Source organism: Ranitomeya imitator, chromosome 1 (genome assembly GCF_032444005.1).
Source record: "Ranitomeya imitator isolate aRanImi1 chromosome 1, aRanImi1.pri, whole genome shotgun sequence".
Lineage (NCBI taxonomy): Eukaryota > Metazoa > Chordata > Amphibia > Anura > Dendrobatidae > Ranitomeya > Ranitomeya imitator.
In genome coordinates this window covers 245,980,417-245,999,204 of record NC_091282.1, presented here as the reverse complement: position 1 = coordinate 245,999,204, position 18,788 = coordinate 245,980,417, and the positions used below count along the sequence as shown (strand labels likewise).

The 18,788-nt window shown below is 43.4% G+C and overlaps 1 protein-coding gene across 1 annotated transcript in view; it reads left to right on the top strand.

Moving 5' to 3' along the window:
• BRAP (BRCA1 associated protein) overlaps window positions 1-8,285 on the top strand; it is a 91,330-nt gene extending 83,045 nt beyond the window's left edge. The window contains exon 12 of the mRNA XM_069755070.1: window positions 5,481-8,285. Coding sequence (XP_069611171.1) covers window positions 5,481-5,829 — 349 coding nt within the window. The 3' untranslated portion in view covers window positions 5,830-8,285. The remainder of the gene's footprint in view (window positions 1-5,480) is intronic.
• Window positions 8,286-18,788: the final 10,503 nt, after the last annotated feature.

Sequence of the window (18,788 nt, the reverse complement as noted above, 5' to 3'; positions counted from 1 at the left end):
CCTGTATATAGTATATACGTGTATCATCTCCTCCTGTATATAGTATATACGTTTAAAAAAACTGACCGTCACATCCAAACATAGACTAAGTGTGAACAGGTGCTGAACCTAGAGTCGCCAGCTCGTATATAGTCAAGTAAATAAGGCAGCACACTGCAGCGCTAAAGCATGCAAACATGAAACACGAAAATTGAACTGCATTACTGCACTAGAAATATGAAAATGAGAGCGTTTAGCGCATAAAAATGGCCAATTTTATGTGTACCTGGTAGCCACTTTACGGCATCTCTCTTATACCAGGTCCTACACTTGCCTTTCCTCGCTGAGAATAAACGTCTCCATCTGAATGGATACGTGTCATCTGCTCCTGTATATAATATATACCTGTATCATCTCCTCCTGTATATAGTATATACCTGTGTCATCTCCTCCTGTATATAGTATATACCTGTGTCATCTTCTCCTGTATATAGTGTATATCTGTGTCATCTCCTGTATATAGTATATACGTGTGTCATCTCCCCTGTATATAGTATATACCTGTGTGTCATCTCCTCCTGTATATAGTATATATCTGTGTGTCATCTCCTCCTGTATATAGTATATACCTGTGTCATCTCCTCCTGTATATAGTGTATACCTGTGTGTCATCTCCTCCTGTATATAGTATATACCTGTATGTCATCTCCTCCTGTATATAGTATATACCAGTGTGTCATCTTCTCCTGTATATAGTAGATACCTGTATGTCATCTCCTCCTGTATATAGTATATATGTGGGTCATCTCCTCTTGTATATAGTATATACCTGTGTCATCTCCTCCTGTATATAGTATATACCTGTGTCATCTCCTCCTGTATATAGTATATACCTGTGTGTCATCTCTCCTGTATATAGTATATATCTGTATGTCCTCTCCTCCTGTATTAGACCGCGTTCACACGTTATTTGGTCAGTATTTTTACCTCAGTATTTGTAAGCTAAATTGGCAGCCTGATAAATCCCCAGCCAATAGGAGGCCCTCCCCCCTGGCAGTATATATTAGCTCACACATACATATAATAGACAGGTCATGTGACTGACAGCTGCCGGATTTCCTATATGGCACATTTGTTGCTCTTGTAGTTTGTCTGCTTATTAATCAGATTTTTATTTTTGAAGGATAATACCAGAGTTGTGTGTGTTTTAGGGCGAGTTTCATGTGTCAAGTTGTGTGTGTTGAGTTGCGTGTGGCGACATGCGTGTAGCAACTTTTTGTGTGTCGAGTTGCATGTGACCGGTTAGTGTAGCAAGTTTTGTGCAGCAAGTTTTGCACATGATGAGTTTTGCGCGTGGCGAGTTTTATGTGTGGTGCGTTTTGAGTATGTACAAGTTTTGTGTGAGGCAACGTTTGCATGTGTTGCAACTTTTGTGCATGTGGCAATTTTTCCACGTGTGCAAGTTTTGCGTGTGGCGAGTTTTCCATGAGGTGAGTTTTGCACGTGTGGCGAGTTTTGCGTGAGCCTAGTTTTGCATTTGGCGAGTTTTGCGCGTGGCGACTTTTGTGTTTCGACTTTTATGTGGCGAGGTTGGTGTATGTGTAGTGAAATGTGTGCTGAGGGTGTATTCAAGCACGTGGTAGTGTGTGGCGCATTTTGTGTGTGTGTTCATATCCCCGTGTGTCGTGAGTATCCCATGTCGGGGCCCCACCTTAGCAACTGTACGGTATATACTCTTTGGCGCCATCGCTCTCACTCTTTAAGTCCCCCTTGTTCACATCTGGCAGCTGTCAATTTGCCTCCAACACTTTTCCTTTGCAATTGTTACCATCCACCTCTCGTGTCTCCCCTTTTCCTCATAGTTTGTAAGCTTACGAGCAGGGCCCTCACTCCTCTTGGTATCTGTTTTGAACTGTATTTCTGTTATGCTGTAATGTCTATTGTATGTACAAGTCCCCTCTATAATTTGTAAAGCGCTGCGGAATATGTTGGCGCTATATAAATAAAAATTATTATTATATTATTATTTCACTTTTTCCCCATTATGTAGATAGGGGCAAAATTGTTTGGTGAATTGGAACGCGCGGGGTTAATATTTCGCCTCACAACATAGCCTATGAGGCTCTCGGGGTCCAGACGTGTGACTGTGCAAAATTTTTTGGCTGTAGCTGCGACGGTGCAGATGCCAATCCCGGACATATACACATACACATTCAGCTTTATATATTAGATGGGGCGAAAGGGGGGTGATTTGAACTTTTTTTTTTTAAATATTTTTAAAAACTTTTTTTTTTTTTTTTTAACTTTTTGCATGCTTCAATAGTCTCTATGGGAGACTAGAAGCTGCAGTACTTTGAGCGCCTCTGCTACACATAGGCGATGAGCAGATCGCCTGTGTGTAGCAATAATGTTCACTTGCTATGAGCGCCGACCACAGGGCGGTGCTCATGGCAATCTGGCAGTGACAACCACAGAGGTCTGTTGCAGACCTCTGGTTGTCGTGCTGACCCATCGGTGACCCGTGATCGTGTGACGGGGTCACCGACTGGCGGAGCCAGTGACGCGCTTCCTGTAGGCTCGAGTTAAATGCCGCTGTCAGAGATTGAGAGCAGCATTTAACTAGTAAACAGCCGTGAGTGTATCGCGATTCCACCCTGGGCTGTTGTAGGCACATGTCAGCTGTATAGATCAGCTGCCATGTGCTCCGGCGCTGAGAGAAACGGGGAATCCGATATGTGCATATTATTACGGCACATGTCGGAAAGGGGTTAAGGGCATAAAAATTCAATGTTATATCAAAGAAATTTTACCATTATCATGAAGTACAATATGTCACAAAAAACAACCACAGAATCCGCGTCATCTGTTGAAGCATCCCAGAGTTATTACCTCATAAAATGACAGTTTTCAAATTTTAAAAATGAAGCTCGGTCATTATCCAAACAAAGTGGCTCGGTCCTTCAGGGGTTAAAACACAACATTTTTACATATACACGTGTCAATGTAGAATGATAAACTAATAATATTTATAAACATGAAATAAATCTATTGCATTATTTCATGTGATTGGCTTATGGCAGAGAGGTTGAAACAAAAATTCTTTGGGTCCTTAAAGAGGACCTTTCAGCAATTTTTTCATGTTTAACTGGACACCCAATGTAATTGTGGCTACAGAGTGGAATAAAACGATTGTGGAGTTTTTTTTTTTTTTTTTTTAATGAAGTGCTTTTTATTAAGGCATATATCAAAAATGTAATACAGTCTGACACAAACCCAGACAGATACCAAAATTACAAAGCAGATTGATACATTTTCATTTAACATGAACTAGCCCCTTTACCCAGTACCCCCCTCTCTGTCCACACCTGCCCCCCAAACCGCATCCCAATATCCTTTATTATCAAACTGGTACATCTCCTCTTGATAAATTTCTACACCGCTTTACAAAAGCTCAGCCGCACAAGTACAATTTCTGCAGTGCAGTTTTTCTTTAATTTTATCACACTTCGCTGTTGTGGAGATATTAGCAATCAAAGTATTTGGGGCCTAATGAGTTTACTTTTGCTAAGCCCAAGTGGAAATTAGATGGTTTTCACTGGGGGCATATACTTATCCCTGTATGAGTTGCCCAATGGCCTCAACACAGAAAAAGAACCTCTCAATCCCTCTCAGATCCCTCTCAATAGCTTGGGTTTCTCAGAGTTTGAGATTAGTGATACAGCTCTGATCTCATTCTCTAACCTTCTACATGATTTAGAAAGTGCAGCCGAGTTTCTGTCCCGTTACAAACCCTGCTATCACCTCCTCTCCTAGCACTGTCAGCTCTACTGTACTTCATCTTCCCCCACACTGCCTGTCCAGAGATGAGTTTCACTTATGCTTGTTGTGTTCAGACATCCCTCTGCTGTGAGAGCAGAGCTGGGTGTCATTATATCTCACACAGGAGTAGCTTGTTGTGCTTCTCACTGCACAGTGATTACAAGTTGACCTTCGCACTACAGAAATAAGTGTGACTCCACTGTAGAGAGGCAGTGTGAGGGGAGGGCAACACAGCAGATCTAGGAGAGGAGAGCTGATAGGTTATAATGTGGCACAGCTAAATTCTGCAGTTCTGCGCCTCAACCCACAGGTACCTTGTCTGAAAGATGTTACATCTGTGCTCTAATCTCTCAAAACTTTCTAATTATGCACAAGGTTAATCCAGGAGATCAAAGTTTTATGCTTACATTTCACACATAGAGAAACCTAAAATATGGTGGTGGTATGTTCTCTTCCTGCTGTGATGCTGCCTGATTATTGATAGGTCAGCATTATACAGGGAAAAGGAATACCCTCCTCTCCAGTTTAAAAAATTTAGGAGGAAAATGGGGGTGCGTCTTATAGTGCGAACGCACGCTTACTGGGGGCAGTTGCGTCAGTGGTTTAGCAGCAGAAGCGGCAACAGAGGTGTGGCAATGCTGCAGTGGTGGGCGGTGTGGAGTGCACCTGAGCAGGGTCCCTTCCTCGGGATGCCGGTGACAGAAATGTGGCAATGCCGAGGACCGGTGTCCACAGCAAGCAGAGCAGAGTGCATCACCGGTTTCCCTGCGGCCATCTTTCTGAAGCCGTGGACTGCCAGAGGCTTCAAGAAAATCGCTGCCGGATGCCGCGCGTGCGCCGATTGAAATCTCGGCGGCACTCGGCTTCAGGAAAATGGCCGCTGAGTTATCAATCTGCGCACTCGCGGCCTTTGGCGGCGATTTTCCTGAAGTCTTCAGCAGCCCACAGCTTCTGGAAGATGGCCGCAGGGAAACCGATGATGCACTCTGCTGACCGTGGACACTGGGCCGCAGCGTCGCCGCCACATTTCTGCCGCCGGCATCCTGAAGAAGGGACCCGGCTCTATGCTCTGCCTCACCTCCGACACCAGACCCGCAGCATCGCACCCCAGGACTGCAGCATTGCCCCACTTCTGCCGCCATCGGCTTCCTGAGAAAGGAACCATGCCTTCTGTTACCCCGCTGTACCTCCGCCGGCCATCAGGTAAAATACCTTAAATTCAGACAATAAGACGGATCCCCATCTTATAAAAATCTTTTTTCTGCCATTTTCCACCTCAAAATTTGGGGTGCGTCTTATGGTCCGGTGCGTCTTATAGTCCGAAAAATACAGTATATATACACAGCTAGATTTATTTTGCCTCTCTATTGTGGAGATATTGGCAATCAAATTATTTGGCACCTAATGAGTTGCCAACTAATTGTTAGCATCAAATTTTTCATGTCTAACAAGGCGCAATTATAGCATTATAGATTTTACAATATACCGGTATGTTATGTTATAAAAAATCTATAATGCTGCTCTGCAGCCACTATTAAATCGCTTCTTGTTAGACATGAAAAATTTGGTTTTTAAGAGCAACAGTACTTGGATCTTCAAATGGTTAACACGTTTTATATCATACTGCCAGCTGTGTACACATATAACTTTTTTGTTTCCTGATTCTTGTGTGTTGTTGCTAGGTGTACTCAGCTAAATTCAAAGGTGTCAAAACTATCCACTGAACTGAAGGAAGAGCAAGAAATGAATAAATGCCTACGAGCCAACCAGGCTGTGCTTCAATCCAAGCTAAAAGAAGAGGAAACTCTAAAAAAAGAAGCCTGTGAGCAGAAGGACCTGCAGATCGTGGAGATGCAGGAGCAGCTCCGTGATGTTATGTTCTACCTAGAAGCTCAGAGAAAAATCAACCAAATGCCAGAAGATGCACGTCAGGAAATTCAAGATGGCCAAATCAACATAGCAGTGGCGTCCTCTAGTGCTTCTCCAGCATCAGGGAAGTCACGGAAGGGTCGTGGAAAAAGAGGGAAATAGCACCCACAGTAGCCTCACTTATCTAGAATTTTACCTTCTGGCCTATGTTTGTTTTCCCTTTAGAGTGGAATAAATTAAGCTGCTGCAGGAAAGTGTGGCCAGCATCATTGCTCGGATGTGAGGAATCCAGATTCATTATTCATAGCACACTTTAAGCATAGTTCCTTGTACCAAATAATCAGAGATGAAAACATTGACTTTCTCTGGCTAGCCTTCTAAATGATAGCCTGATGCAGCTTGCAGTGAAGCTCTCAATAGGAGACCGTTTAAGTGTAACCGTGTGTAAATAGCAGTTCCTTGAGTGATTGTTATTATTGGAATTGCTCCCATTACGCGGGGGAATATTCTGATTATATTTGGCTAGGGATGCATTAAATATTTCAGACTTTCTGGACTTGACCCATCATCCAAATACAGATAGCTGCTTACCTGTCTCGACGTAACTTATTTAGATGATAACATAAGATCAGAGAATTGCTGTTTAGGAAATTTCCAGATTGGCTCTAAAAAGGAGTTTTACTCTGGACTAAAAAAAAACAAAACTAAGTAAAATGCTAGAATTTCTTTACACAATCATGACTTATTTTAAAGTCATGCTACCCAAACTTTGCTTTTGTTTTGGTCTCCATTTTGAGAGATAGAAGTTCCATAGAATTATATTGTGGCCTTTATGGATGGATGGTAACACTTTTTGTAATGGAATCCACTTACTGAAATGGTATGTAGACGAGCTGTAAACTTTTAATCCAGTTTCAGAAGTAGTTGTGAGTTGTTGTAGATTGTTCTGTATTTCATAATTAAACTGTGTCTCACAACATAATTTCTGTTGATGAAGGCCTAATTGTCACCATGCCCTTCAAAGCGTGTGGGATTGATGGTTATCGAGTAGATTTCAGATGGCATAACGCCATATATTATAATCTTTTACTTAACTGATTTATGTAGAGATCCATGTTACAGGCTGTTTTTTTGCTGGTCTTGAGAATTGAGCTTTTTTTTTGGACTTATTATCCAGAATCCTTTCACAATTTTCACTCGGGAAAGAACACAAAGGTTCTGATTCATCAAAGCTTTTATGCCAGAAAACGGTCATAAAAAGCTTTGAAAAGTCAAAATTGTTTGCACATCAAAACACAGATTTTTGGCGTTTTTACGTCATTTTCACCCATCACCAACAAAATGTGAACAGCTAGTGCGACAGGCATGGCAACCCTCATTTGTCAAATTCACTATGAGCGGCCGGTGATATACCTTACACCACATAATTCAGTCCAGTCCCATTCTGGAGTAAGATTTGTGGTGAAGCACGCCACTTCACGCTTTGCCTCATTCACTAAGAGGCGTTGGTAATGAATCGAGCCACTCTCTCCTCCCAAATTTTTAATCAAGACTGGCGTTTTTCATGGGGCGTTAGTGTGATTGAGCAGATGTTTGTCTGTGCCAATTATAACTTTTAAGGTGGGTTGGATGGGGTGCCTGAACTTTAGGAAAAGGGGGAATTTTTTTTTTCAGCGTTTGCCCTAAATATTACTTCAAAGTACTACAGCTGCAGACACGTACATAAACAAGAAATGAAAAATTACTTATTGTACTGACTACATTTATTATTGGAGCATATTTTTTTAAGAAGGGACTACCGTACTTTTTGAGTCCATGAGCACATTTGCCATTGTATTTTGCCTAGGATGAAATATCTTGCATTCGGCCGGTGTCACACTTGCGAGGGCAATGCAAGAAACTCACGCGAGTCTCTCGCATAAATACGCGGCACAGTCGCCGGCACTCAGGACCGGAGCGGTCAGCTGGATAGAAAATATATGTGAAGATATAGAAAAAATTAATTTGATAAAGAAATAAATGCCCACAAAAAAAAAATCCAAATGGTCACAATCGGTGGTATCTCCAAACATTTTATTTTTCAGAGCCCTGATAAATGCCATATTAATATTTCTGAATTCCTTTGTATTAGGTGTATTCAAACCACTTATAATTCAGAGTGTCTAGAAGTTTGTTGTCCATATTCTACACTTTGTCACTGGTTATAATGTTCTTCACTCAGACAGTGTAATTCTGTTGTATCGACCCTAGTTTCTAACTGATTCATGTACATTACTACTTTTACAGCCTGAGCAGCCTATACGGGTGGTGATTTTTCTCTTCATAGAACTGTACCTGATGATTTGTCACTTTTTTTATAAGTTTTACAGAGCCTTTGCATGTATACTTATGAAGTTTTCTTTTGCAGTTTTTGCTTAGAATAAATTATTTCTTAATTTAAAAATTTATTTTACTTTTACTTACTGGTTTTTAAATGCTTTTGGTTATGTCCCTTTTAATAAAAAGCTTGGATGTCTTCAGCGTAGAAATATTCAGTAGAGGAGTACTAAAATCTCTGATTTTGCACAACCCAGTGCTAGATGTTTTTGGCAAAATAAAAAAAATGGCTTGTGAGTGCTTTCTTGGTATGGCAAATTTTTATGAAGATTTAAGAATAATGCAATGAATACAAAGGATTCGGCCCGCCGGGTGCGACCAATCAGCGAAGCGTGGTTCAAATCTCGCGGCCAGACTGCACCTGTCGCTGATTGTTCGCGGCCGGGCGTGACCAATCAGTGAAGCCAGGGCCGGTGTTGTGAGTTCTGTTTTTGGGCTCCCTCTGGTGGTTACTGATGGTACTGGGTGACTTGTGTTCTCTGCGGTCTCTGGTGTCCACCTGTTCCATCAGGTTATGGGAGTTTCCTATTTAACCTGGCTTTTTTGTCATTTCCTCGCCGGCTATCAATGTAATCAGCGTGTCTTTTTACCTCTGCTCCCTGCGTCTGTTATCTTCAGGACAAGCTAAGTTTTGATTTTCCTGTTCCACGTTTTGCTTAATTTTTGTCTTAGTCCAGCTTGCAGAGATGTGATTCCTTGCTGCTGGTTGCTCTAGTGGGCTGAAATTACTCCTCATGTTCCATGAGTTGGCACATGAGTTCAAGTAATTTCAGGATGGTTTTTTGAAGGGTTTTTCGCTGACCGCGCAGTTCACTTTTGTATCCTCTGCTATCTAGCTTTAGCGGGCCTCATTTTTGCTGATTCTATTTTCATAACTACGTATGTGCTTTCCTCTCATTTCACCGTTATTACATGTGGGGGGCTGCTATTTCTGTGGGGTGTTTCTCTGGAGGCAAGTGAGGTCTGTGTTTCTTCTTATAGGGGAAGTTAATCCTTCGGCTGGCGCGAGACGTCTAGGAATCATCGTAGGCACGTTCCCCGGCTACTGCTAGTTGTGTGTTTAGGTTCAGGATCGCGGTCAGCTCAGGTTCCATCACCCTAGAGCTTGTTTTGTTTTTGTGCTTGTCCTTTTGTGATCCCCTGCCATTGGGATCATGACAGGCCGGCTCCAGGTTTTTGAGGGCCCCGGGCGAAAGAGTCTCAGTGAGCCCCCCCTCCCTTTAACACATACCACGATTCATGATGCACAGATACAGCAGAGAAATATAGCACAGCCACGTAGCATATAACACAGCCCATGTAGCATACAGCACAGCCACGTCGTATATAGCACAGCCCACGTAGCATATAGCACAGCCCACGTAGCATATAGCACAGCCACGTAGTATATAGCACAGCCACGTAGCATATAACACAGCCCACATAGTATATAACAGCCCACGTAGCATATAGCACAGCCACGTAGTATATAGCACAGCCCACGTAGCATATAACACAGCCACGTAGTATATTGCACAGCCCACGTAGCATATAACAGCCCACATAGCATATAACACAGCCCACGTAGCATATAACACAGCCCACGTAGCATATAGCACAGCCACGTAGCATATTGCCCAGCCCACGTAGCATATAGCACAGCCACGTAGTATATAGCACAGCCACGTAGCATATAACACAGCCCACATCTATATATATAATTGTCTAAGGGTTTTTCCGTCTGTCTGTCTGTCTGTCCTGGAAATCCCGGCTCTCTGATTGGTCGAGGCCGCCAGGCCTCGACCAATCAGCAACGGGCACAGCGACGATGATGTCATAAAGGACGTAGAAATCCCGCGTCTGATTGGTCGAGGCCTGGCAGCCTAGACCAATCAGCAACGGGCACAGCGACGATGATGTCATAAAGGACGTAGACATCTCACGTTTCTGATTCAGCGACGGGCACAATATCGACGTAGATGTCATAATGGTTGCCATGGCGACGATGATGTCATAAAGGTTGCCTCGACCAATCAGCGACGGGCACAGTGTGCCGCGAATTCTGGAATCATCATTGGCCATATACCACGGGGACATGCATATTCTAGAATACCCGATGCGTTAGAATCGGGCCACAATCTAGTCTATATATATAATTGTCTAAGGCTTTTTCCGTCTGTCTGTCTGTCTGTCCTGGAAATCCCGGCTCTCTGATTGGTTGAGGCCGCCAGGCCTCGACCAATCAGCAACGGGCACAGCGACGATGATGTCATAGAGGACGTAGACATCCCGCGTCTGATTGGTCGAGGCCGCCAGGCCTCGACCAGCAACGGGCACAACGACGATGATGTCATAATGGTTGCCATGGCGACGATGATGTCATAAAGGTTGCCTCGACCAATCAGCGACGGGCACAGTCTGCCGCGAATTCTGGAATCATCATTGTCCATAGACTACGGGGACATGCATATTCTAGAATACCCGATGCGTTAGAATCGGGCCACAGTCTAGTAGTATATAACAGCCCACGTAGCATATAGCATAGCCACGCATATAGCACAGCCAGGTAGTATGTTGCACAGCCACGTAGCATATAACACAGCCCACATAGTATATAACAGCCCACGTAGCATATAACAACCCATGTACTATATAGCACAGCCCACATAGTATATAGCACAGCCCACGCAGTATATAACACAGCCCACACAGTATATAGCAGTGTGGGCACCATATCCCTGTTAAAAAAGAATTAAAATAAAAAAATAGTTATATACTCACTTTCCGGCGGCCCCCAGATCCAGCCCAGGCCTTTAGCGATGCTCCCACCAGGTCCGTTCCCAGTGATGCTTTGCGGCAATAACCTGTGATGATGTAGCGGTCTCGCGAGACCGCTATGTCATCTGGTGTCATTACCGCAAAGCATTACTGGGACCGGAGCATCACAAGGAGCGGGAAAAAGCTGCCGTGGACGCCGGAAGGTGAGAATATCATGATTTTTTTAATTATTATTATTTTTAACATATCTTCTTACTATTGTTGCATAGGCAGCATCAATAGTAAAAAGTGAAGCAGTGTTTAAATCCCGCCCCAATATCGCTGATTGGTCACGGCCGGCTGCGACCAATCAGCGACGCGAGATTTCTGTTAAAGACACACAGACGGACGTGGACCTTAGACAAATTATATATAACTTCTATATATACTATATAATTGTCTAAGGGTCACTTCCGTCTTTCTGTCTGTCTGTCTGTCACGGAAATTCATTGGTCGCGGCCTCTGTCATGGAAATCCAAGTCGCTGATTGGTCGTGGCAAAACGCCCACGACCATTGCCACAACCAATCAGCGACGGGCACAGTCCGGTGGCAACATGGCCGCTCCTTTCACCCCGCAGTCAGTGACCGCTCCATACTCCCCTCCAGTCAGCGCTCACACAGGGTTAATGGCAGCGCTAACGGACCGCGTTATGCCGCGATGTAACGCACTCCATTAACGCTGCTATTAACCCTGTGTGACCAACGGCCCCTCGGATCCAGAACAGGCCTTTCCAGCTCCTCGCGACGCTCCGGTGACCGCTCCATGCATTGCGATCTCACGAGATGATGACGTATCGGTCTCGCGAGACCGCTACGTCAACATCTCGCAAGACCGCAATGCACTCTTGAGACCGGAGCGCGCGAGGAGCGTCGGTAAACACTTCCTGGATCCGGGGGCCAACGGAAGGTGAGTATATAACTATTTTTTATTTTAATTCTTTTTTTTTTTAACAGGGATATGATGCCCACATTGCTATATACTGCGTGGGCTGTGCAATATACTGCGTGGGCTGTGCAATGTACTGCGTGGGCTGTGCTATATACTGCATGGGCTGTGCAATGTACTACGAGGGCTGTGTTATACACTACGTGGCCTGTGTTATACACTACGTGGCCTGTGTTATACACTACGTGGCCTGTGTTATATACTGTGTGCGTGGGCTGTTATATACTACGTTATACACTCCGTGGGCTGTGCTCTATACTAGGTGGCTGTGCTATATACTCCGTGGGCTGTGTTATATACTACTTGGGTGTGCTATATAATACGTGGCTCTGCTATATACTCCATGGCCTGTGCTATATACTATGTGGCTGTGCAATATACTACGTGGCTGTGCTATTTACTACGTGGGCTGTTATATACTACGTGGCTGTACTATATACTACGTGGCCGGCCGCGAACAATCAGCGACAGCTGCAGTACGCGAATTGGTGCAGGAGTTGAACCATGCTTCGCTAATTGGTCACTGCCGGCCAAATCCTGTGTATTCAATGTATTATTCTAAAATCTTCATAAATAAACTACATACATATTCTAGAATACCCGATGCGTTAGAATCGGGCTACCATCTAGTATATATATAATATATTTGTGCACACGTTGCGGATTTTGCTGCGGATCCGCAGCGGATTGACCGCTGCAGATTCGCAGCAGTTTACCATGAGTTTACAGTACCATGTAAACCTATGGAAAACAAAATCCGCAGTGCACATGCTGCAGAAAAAAACGCGTGGAAACGCTGCGTTGTTTATTCTGCAGCATGTCAATTCTTTGTGCGGATTCCGCAGCAGCTTACACCTGCCCCATAATAGGAATACGCAGGTGTAAAACCGCAGGTGGAATCCGCACAAAATCCGCAAAAAATTGCGGTAATTCTGCAGGTAATCCGCAGTGCGGTTTACCTGCGGATTTACCAAAATCGGTCAGGAAAAATCCACACCACTTTCCGCAACATGTGCACGTGGCCATAGGGTTTGAAAAGTACCATCATAAAGTGTAATACTTTTTTACATGAATTTTAAAATGCTAAAATTGTTCCTTCAGCATCAACTTTTAGGCTATGTGCACACGTCCCGGACATTTTAAGTTAATACGTCATTGTTTTGCGAACAGAGTGGTCCACACCAACATAAGGAAACATGTCTGATATTTTTGATCTTGGTCACAAATCATTCTTCTTAATGCAAGTTTATGGGTCCGTGGGAAAAAAAACGGACTGCAATCCGATGAAATCCAGGTGCGATTTTCATGTTTATTTGATAAGAAGAACTTGTTTTTTAACTCAAAATGGGGGGAAAAAAAACTCGGATGGTAAAATCTGCCATTAGACTATGTTCGCACGTTGTGTTTCTGCTGCGTTTGTTATGAAAATTTTTAACCGTGTTTCACAGTACCTGCAGTCTGAGATTTCAGAATTCTCATGCACGCACTTTTTTTTTTCCTGACTGTTTTGTCGAAGAGCTGCTTTTTTTAAAATACTGCATGTCATTTCTTTCAGCATTTTTGCAGCATTTTTCACCGTTTGAAAGCAATGGGTAGTACAAAAAACACTGCCAAAACCGCAGGCGTCCTGTTTTGCTTTGTTTTTGGTTCCAAAACCTGATGAAGTTGAATCAGATTTTTTCGTATGCACTAATCTTTATCAGCAGGCACAAGAGACAAATGTACCCTGACAAAAACGCAGTAAAAAAAAAAAAAAATGGACCAAAAACTAAGCAAAAACGCAATATGTGAACATAGCCTTAGGGTATGTGTCCACGTTCAGGATTGCATCAGGATTTGGTCAGGATTTTATGCAGGTAAAATTCTGACCAAATCTGCACCTGAGGTCACTGGCAGGTCACCTGCGCTGTCCTTGCGTTGTTTCTGCAATCTAAGGACATGCTGCATTCTTAAAAGACGCGCCGCATGTGCATTTTCGCGGGTCTGCCGCATGCGTCTTATAATTCATAGTGGAGACAGGATTTCAGGAAATTCCCTCCACTATGCTGTAACATCTGGACGCTGCGTTTTTGACGCTGCGGCTCAACGCTGAACGTGGAAACATACCCTTAGGCTCCGACTCATCTTGACCAGCACTGTTCACACCAGTCTTGATGAGGAAGGTGTGCTGGAGTCAGAGGCATCTGATTCATTAAAAGGTGACCTGCACCTCGACACAAATTTTACTCCAGACCAGGAATGGAGTAAGATTTATGGCTTAAAGTATGCACTCTTCACCATGGATTTTGGGGGAGCAGGCTGAAACTACAAAGTGTCAGTTTCTGGCACGTAATCGACACAAATATAATGCATATTTTCCCATTGAGGTTTTCATGGAGCCTAAAATCTGCATCAAACCCAGCTGATCAATAGAATAAAGAACACCTGGGAATCCCAAAGATGCTGAATACTAAAAAAGAGAATATATACATTTTTATTATTGCCAGGTTCACTTCAAGAAAAAAGTGGAAACCACTCACTAAAAGTCAAAAGAAGAACCATCCCAAACTTGAGGACTAGGATTAGTGATGAGCGAGTGTACTCGTTGCTTGGGTTTGCCTTAGCACGCTTGGGTGGTCTCCGAGTATTTGTTAGTGTTCGGAGATTAAATTTTCATCGCCTCAGCTGAATGATTTACAGCTATTAGCCAGCCCGAGTACATGTGGGTGTTGCCTGGTTGCTAAGGAATCCTCACATGTAATCAAGCTGGCTAGTAGCTGTAAATCATTCAGCTGCCTGCGATGAAAACTTAATCTCCGAACACTAACAAATACTCGGAGGTCACCCGAGCGTGCTCAGGAAAATCCGAGCAACGAGTACACTCGCTCATCACTAACTAGGATATACATATCGGACCACAAATGGAATTCAGATAAAAATGCCTTTATTTATACATATGGCAAAAATAGTATTGGTAGAAAAATAAAATTAAAAACAAGTGCCTGTGCACGGTTAAAACCAGGTAAAAACATGTATTATATATATTAATGATTCTACAACAATGTGTACTTATGACAGACCTAAAAGTAAAGGTGTAAAAAAATACTGTATATTTTGGAGACAAGATCCTGAGAGAGTTATCCAAAAAATTATAAAAATATGAGTAACTATAGCACATAAAAACAGTGTGTAAATTGAAATAAATACTTAATCACCAAGGTGTAGTGTGTTATAGGAAATCCCACTGTGTGGGGGCAAAAAAAGTGTCCAAGTGCAATGCCAAGAGGCTGTAGTGCAAAAAAAAATCAGGGTGATCTAATAGGAACAATGTCAATGATATATACCTTTAAGTCACGTCACGATCCCGGCACAGCGCACTCCCTTTCGAAATTACTTCCTTCGTCAGGGGTGCGATGTGCCGGGATCGTGACATGTATAAATTCCATTTGTGGTCCGATATTTATATCCTAGTCCTGAAGTTTGGGATAGTTCTTCTTTTGATCAAACACAGCGGATGCAGATTAGTTATCTGCAAATTTCCTAAATCTGAATCAAAAACTAAACAAACTAAAAAAGGTATACTCTCCTCCCCTGGTATTTATCAGTTTGCAGCAGTGACGTTTAAGGACACATGATTGCTGGAGGTCTGGTGTGCAGACGGTCGGGGGTCTAGGCTACCATTGCCACCGGCTCGCCACGGGTAAGTATAGTGTGTGGCTTCATTTATTTTTGTCCTTCTGTGAGACAATGCACAGCAGCAAACAATTGGGTGATTTCCCTGCATCTTCCTCTGAATTTAATGTGAAGGTGTTCTGCAGCAAATCCCAAATGTGTGAATATATTCTATTAAATAGTGTAATCTGATTTTACAAAGGTTCTTATAGACATTTAATGAAAGCGATGCTGAAACACTTCACACACAGCAAGAACTGCAGATGCATGAATCAACCGTGCCAGCCATTCATACAGATTATTCCTGCGTTTGTTCCTACTGCTGTACTGCATGTTCAGATCCTCTAAGTGAAGGAAGGATTGTGCTAGAAACAGCAGAATTGTTATTTATAAATTGCAACGGAATGACACATGCCTGGCACAGTTTGCCCGCTCTGAGACAATTGCTCAATTAATAGTACTTTAATCTATTTATACATTCTAGAAAAAAAGCCCAGCCTGTATGTGCGCTGTTTGCACATGCAAACTATTGTAAATCATGACCAGCTAAGTTGATTAACAAGAAAGAAGAATGTTGCTGATCATGTTGTGTTTATAGCACAGATGATACATTCCTGGTAAATGGCCATGGCATGATCACATAATTTTATGCATCCATTGAAATAAAGAATCTCAAATGTGTCCATTATACAAACCATCTTAAAGTGGTCGTCCGGACAAAACATATCGATGACCTATCTGGAGAAAATAATAGCCGATTTGATATTGATGACCTACCCCATGATATTGTGATCAGACAAATCCTTTGAAAAAAGTTTTCTGGGCTTGAGGGAAATTTCTGCATGTATGTGCTAACTGCAGATAGCAGATTCCTGACAGGGTGCGTGTTACGCACCCTGTCAGGATTTCACTCAATTACCAGAGCGGGCAGGCACACGCCAGATAGATTTTTATTTACTTCTCTCCATGTTGAAAGATTCAGATGAGGATATAGTCAGCTTGTGACTGCCAGGATAAAAATCACATGTGGCTACACACTCAATCTGGCAATTGATGGAAATCCTGACAGTGTGCACAATGTCTGTATTTATTTTTACATTAATTATGTTTCTTAATACATCTAATTGTTTTTTTAGACAAAGATATTGATGGCTCATCCTTAGCATTGAATAGATCATTAAAATATCAGTGTGGTCCGACACCAATTGTTAGGACTGGCAGAACGCACCAAGTTAAAGATGCAATGGTATTAGGTGCGTTCGCAGTCCGAGGTCCACCGTGCAGGTGAGAACCCTGCTGCTAGTAGAGACGGACGATATGGCGGTACAATGTGAATACACACATGGCTTAACTTCACCCTGTGTGAAGGAAGCGAACTCTGTCGCGTCACAGGGCCGCGGTACCGCACCAAGAGCGCAAGCAAGGAGTCTCAGAACTCAATCCCAAGACTCAGGATTTGAGTTCATAAAGACCTCATGCGCTCGACACCGCTACTGGGGTGTCAGAGAGACAGAAATAATATTATTAAGAAGCACAAGAGTGCATGCGGTGCCGCACTGGCGGACGCCACTAACCACCCAGGCTTGGGGTCAGGAAAGCGCAGAGAAAGCGCACGGCGCCGCACTGGCGGTCACAGCAATTGGACGATGTAATGTGTGTAATGTGCTGATGGCTAAGTCGGGCACTAGATAGCAATCATCCACCTTCCGCGAGCAGTCATACAATAGGGAGGGGATTTTAAAGAACGACTTTAACTCACAACACACACACGTTTACAAAAGTCAATACTAGCGCATGGCCATGCGAGCCTTAAATAGTTGCAGCACGTTTAGGACCTTCAGAGAAGGACCAATGTAGTTGCTGCAGTAACTGAGCATGTGACCCCAGATCTCCACTGAGAGATCTTGCCCTGGGCATGCTCAGAGTGCAAAGCAGGACTTAGTCCTAGCACCTACAAGGACCTTTCAAGAAGGACCAATGACCTAGCTGCAGTATCTGATCATGTGACCCTCGATCTCCACTGAGAGATCTTACTCTGGGCATGCTCAGAACGTGAAAAGCAGGACTTAGTCCCAGAAGCGTCTGCTCGCCGCTGCCCAGCACTGACTTCAATGGCAGAAGCAGGAAATGCAGCAGTAACTCTTAGCACAGAGTCAGACTGAGCGAGACGCTGGGATCGATATCTCCGCTGAGCAGGTTCCACTGCGGCTGGAGAAGAATGGGAGACCGCAGCGGAGATGGCCCGAGATTCCCCCTGTGCAGAGGCAGGAACTCGACCCCTAACACCATTTGTTACCAGTTCCTTCCGCTGCCAAAAATTCAGTGTATAGAGCCTAAACACTGTTGCTCTGTGTAGTTGTTCTCAGCACTGCAGTGAAGCTACACAGCAATGGTAGATGAAGTTAACCAGGCATCGCGTGACCCCGAAGATCGCATTCCCTTTGGCTTTTGGTTTCAGCTGAAGCAAAGTTGGGGCAGTCAGAAGGGTTGTCCCTAGGAACCAGTTCACCACGTACTACAGGAAAGCCAGGGATGCCACCAGGAAATTCAGGGCCCCATACTGGCAAAGGTTTTGGGCCCCCTTGAGACTGCCCAGGCTCCACCCTAGCTCTGTCTCCAACCTTCCACAGTCCCACCACCCACTCTTGGAAATACTCCACTTCTGCACTACATCCTCGCCAATCACACATTAACAGTTCCCAGCTAACACCGAATCACATACACAGCCAGCAGCTTTTGTTTTGGCCAAAAGATTTTGTAAGCTGCCACCACGACAAGGTAGACTCTTTTGGCAGCACCCTTCTCTACTCTAAACTGGTAAACATTTGTTAAAATATCCTGTACTCTTTTTAGGTATATTCTATTTGTTTCTTGAAGCAAATGTGTCACTTACATTTTTTTAAATGAACAATGATACCATATACATGTAACGAGTACCGTCACACCATGACCAGATATTACCACCACATACAAGGAACAAATACTTCCACACCATGACCAGACCACATATCACTACCACATAGTGAATGAATACCACATACAAGGGACAAATATGGCCACACCTCATCACTATCACATAGTGACCAATAATAGCACATACAAGGGATAAATACTGCCACACCAATGATCAGACCACATATTACAACCCCATAGTCATCCATAATAGTATAATGCATCCCATAGTTCTTTATAGCAGTATAACACACCCCTTAGTCATACGTAGTCATATAATGCATTCATAGTAGTATAATGCACTGCATAGTCATCCACAGTAGTGTAATGCACCCCATAGTCATCCATAGTAGTATAATGCACCCCATATTTATATAAAGTAGTATAATGTACCCCCAT